Raw genomic sequence first — 4166 nt, forward strand, 5'->3', positions numbered from 1 at the left:
ATTGCGGAACGTTTAAATTCATCCCATGGAACTGTTCATAGACATCTACAACAAATCGGAAAAGTTTCAAAGCTAGGAAAATGGATACCACATGAACTGTCAATAGCTAACTGACAACAACGTCAACTGCTCAACTCCAAAGCTTCAACTGGGAAATTTTACCTCATCCACCATATTTGCCAGATATTGCTCCCAGTGATTATCATCTTTTTCGGAGTTTGCAGAATTTTTTAAAAGGAAAAACTTTTGAGGATGAGAACAATGTAAAAAAGGCTATTTCTGAATATTTTGATTCAAAACCGAAATCATTTTACAAAGACGGGATTAAAAAGCTACCATCAAGATGGCAAGAGATTGTACAAAATAATGGTGAATACATTATACATTGAAATAAGATTTAATTAAAATTTTTTGTTGCTTTTTTTGTAGATAAAAATGCGCACGAACTTATGGACTGACCTGATACATAGGGTTACCACCTCTGATCAACGCGGATAAATACATAGCTTAGAATATAAAGATGCATAGTATCATAGTAATCTTTGATTATTAAGGCTTTATATTAAGCTTGAGGACCATGCTGCCGATAATTTTGCCGATTCTCAAAAGTTGATTGCAAGGCCTTTATGGTTTGCTTTACAAATCTGCCATGCTTCCGTGTAATGCCGGTGTTTACGGTCTCGAACTACCTGCAGTAGTCTTGCTTGGTCCCATTCGACTTTGACGTCTTGCGGATCTGCTAAAACATATGTGGCCAGCGCTGTGCACGGTTGTTCCTTTCTTATATTTCCTTGATGTTCTGCTAACCTGTCCTTGATACATCTTCCTGTGGCTCCTATATACATTAATTTATTATGTCGTCGTGAGTCTGTAACTGGGATTTTATAGACACCGGGGAGTGTGTTTCTGTCCACTTCATCCTTATCGGATCGCAATAGCTGGTAAGTGGTGGGGGTTCTTTTATATAGGATTCTTTTGTTCTTGGCTTTTCCGATGCGTTGAAAGATATTAGTCAGCGATGCGTTATAATCCATTATTATAATTCCTTCATTATTAGGTAAACTTCTCTTCTTAAGGCGCTTTATGCTCTTGCTGATAATAGCATTAACATTAATCCTGTACTTTCTGGCTAAGTTATATATATAATTCAGTTCATCCGTTCTATCTTTTGTATTGCTACAATGCAAATAAACTCTTGCGATTAAGGCTCGGAACACTGCCATTTTATATGCTGGAGGATCTTGAGAGATCCAAGGAATAAATATAGGGTTATATGAGGGCTTTCTGTAGACTTTAGTAGTGAACCCTCCTGAGCTGTTAATTTGTATATACAGATCTAAGAAATGTATGGTCTTATCGTTTTCTTGCTCTAACTCTATCTCAAGACCGAATCTATTGTCATTTATATCCTTTATAAAACTCTGTATGTTGGGTTTAGCGTTCCAGAATATAAGTACATCGTCTACGTATCGAACATACATTATCATTTGTGCCTCATACTTCGGCAACAGTGCGTTTTCTAGCATTGCTAGTATCATTTCACATAGCGTACCTGCAAGGGTTCTGCCCATAGCTACCCCTTTTTGTTGTGTATAGGTAACACCTTTGAAACTAAATAGTGCAGAGAAAATGGTAAGGTGTGCCAATTCTAAGATGTATTTTCATTTCCTTCCTGGAGAAGGGATCTTGCTAAGTAGTATATCCCTTAGATGACAAAAACATGGTTCCAGTTTAATGGATGGATGTAAGGCTTTGTAGTCTAACACAGTCAAATATTTAACTTCCTTTGAGTTAATATCAGCCATTTTGTTTAAAACCTCTAACGGTTGCTTGACACTGTATGGATTGTTAGGGGCATGTTGCTGAACAAAATTGTGTACCCATTTTTCTAGTAATATTGTAAGAGCATATGCTTTATCGACGACTGGTCTTATATCTTTGTTCTTTTTATGGGTTTTAGCAAATCCAAAAAGCCTTGGAGTCGACAGGGATTGTACAATTACATTCTTGATGCCTAGTTCTTTGGCTAAAGGAGTGAACCTCTTGACTCTTGCTTGCAGTTTTCCCTTGGCGTTGGGGGATGCAATAGTACAGCAGGTATCTTTAATGTATGCTGAAAGAATGTGATCGTATGTGGTTCTCTTCATAACAACCATATCCTTTGATTTGTCCGCCCTAGTGAGCACTATGTTATTGTCTTTAAGCTAGTTCTGGGTTTCGCACTGAAAATCAAGCATGGGGAACGTAAAAGAGACAAAGATCCTATATGGTCGTATATTAGAAAAACCCAGAACTGGCTTAAAGACAATAACATAGTGCTCACTAGGGCGGACAAATCAAAGGATATGGTTGTTACGAAGAGAACCACATATGATCACATTCTTTCAGGTGCAACTTGTGATAATCAATCCTCCCCCCTTGCAGGTTATAACGAGGCTGGGGTCTTACATCATTTTCGCCCGCGGTCTTATTTCCTGCTTGTTCTATACTAGGGTTTCTTATTTCCCGGTCTTTTGCTTGTCCCGGGATTCCGGGATAAAAGTGAACTGTTTCCCGGGATCCCGGGATATAATAAATTATTTTTAAAATATAAAAAATATCTTGAAATCGAATGATATCATTATTTTTCATTTTTTAAAGTAATTTAAGTGTTCTACAACCTCCAAAATCGTATTAATAATGATGTGTAAAATATGTATTAAAAATACCTTTGAATTACGTAGAAAATTCACAAATAAAAAAAAATTTGTTAAAGTTTGTTCGAAACTGCTTATAACAAAAATTGCCTACGAATTGAGTTAAAAATTTAAAGAAAAAAACTGAACTTTGATCAAACTTCTAACTTAGAAAATGATATTTTTTATTTAAATAAAACATAATACAAATATTACTGTAAATTTTTATAATGAGATTTTAAGAAACAAAGATGGTCGATACTCCGATCACTCAATCTGGTTCTTAATTTGGTAATAAAAAGTCCTGCTGCCGAGAATGCCCTTTCTGATTCAATCGATGTGGGTGGAATCGTTTTTAACGCATTTAACAGAAGACAGATGTTGTGTGTTTTTTCACCTGTAGCCTCAAAGATTTCTATTTCGTTCTCGAGACGCGTTTCAGTACTGCTTTTGTTGTCCACTTTTCTTGATCTGTCTATCTCAGCTTCTTTGATAGCAGCATCAAGCTTTTCAGCTAAAGTCATTGCAGATGAGCTTGCGACATCTGGTAGTTGATCTGTATCACCGGAAGTAGAATCAGTAGATACTTCAAAAAGACGATCTAACATCTGTTTTGCTGATAAAATTAACATAGTCTTGGTTGGTAAGGCTGGCAAACTTTTTTCACTTGGGAAAGTTGAAACTTTTCCATAATTCTTTCCACTATTGAGATATTGTATGAGGCCAGTCAGTTTTACATTTCTTCTCTCTGCTATGCGTCGAATAAACGACTCTTTTAGTCTTCTTGAAAAAGGTGTGTTTAGTTGATTTAACTCATTTATAATAAAAGAAAAAATACCTTCCGATGAAAGTAAAGTCGATCCTCTGTTGCCAAGCTTTTCTGCTCCAGCTTTTAATGGCTGCAGTGATGCCACGATGTCACGAATTACAGTAACTTCTTGTTTGTCAAGATCAAAATTGTCCGTATCTTTATTACAGTCAATGATTGCTTTCGATATGGATGATCTTATTTTAATAAATCGCTCTAACATGGCTAAAAGGCTATTCCATCGGGTTTTGGAATCCAGAAATAAGTGCAAATTTTTCCCATGTTCCTGTTCAACGTATTTTTGTAAGATGTTATTCTTTAAAGGTGATTTGCGAAAAAATTTTGCTATTTTTCTAACCTTATTAATGATTTGAGAACAGACGATTTCATTACCTAGTGTGTCATGTAATTCAAATGAAATATCTATATCGAAAGGATCTTCAGCCAAACGCTCACACAAAACACTTTCAAAATCAATACTATAACTAAAGTCTTCTTCATCTTTCTCAATATCGTCATTGCGCTCTTCATCTTCAGTTTGAATTTCTTCAGAAAGAGGGACTGCTACTGAAGTGGTTGACTTTTGGTACAAAACATCACATACCGCTAAATGAATTCCGTGTGCATAACATAACTGATGCTCACATTCAATTAACCTTCCAAATTTCACCATTACAGCTGCA

At 35.9% G+C, this 4166-nt stretch overlaps 2 protein-coding genes across 2 annotated transcripts; both read right to left on the reverse strand.

Annotated features, from left to right (window-relative positions):
* Window positions 1–418: 418 nt before the first annotated feature.
* LOC111630571 lies at window positions 419–2821 on the reverse strand. Its single transcript, XM_023374683.1, has one exon. It carries the CDS (start codon window positions 1569–1571, stop codon window positions 603–605), a length of 969 nt encoding a protein of 322 aa, XP_023230451.1. The 5' UTR covers window positions 1572–2821; the 3' UTR covers window positions 419–602.
* Window positions 2822–2887: 66 nt separating this feature from the next.
* On the reverse strand, window positions 2888–4156 carry LOC111630573. Its single transcript, XM_023374686.1, has one exon. It carries the CDS (start codon window positions 4154–4156, stop codon window positions 2888–2890), a length of 1269 nt encoding a protein of 422 aa, XP_023230454.1.
* Window positions 4157–4166: the final 10 nt, after the last annotated feature.

This window comes from Centruroides sculpturatus, unplaced genomic scaffold (genome assembly GCF_000671375.1).
Source record: "Centruroides sculpturatus isolate CEXI.00-Female unplaced genomic scaffold, Cexi_2.0 scaffold607, whole genome shotgun sequence".
Classification (NCBI taxonomy): Eukaryota; Metazoa; Arthropoda; class Arachnida; order Scorpiones; family Buthidae; genus Centruroides; species Centruroides sculpturatus.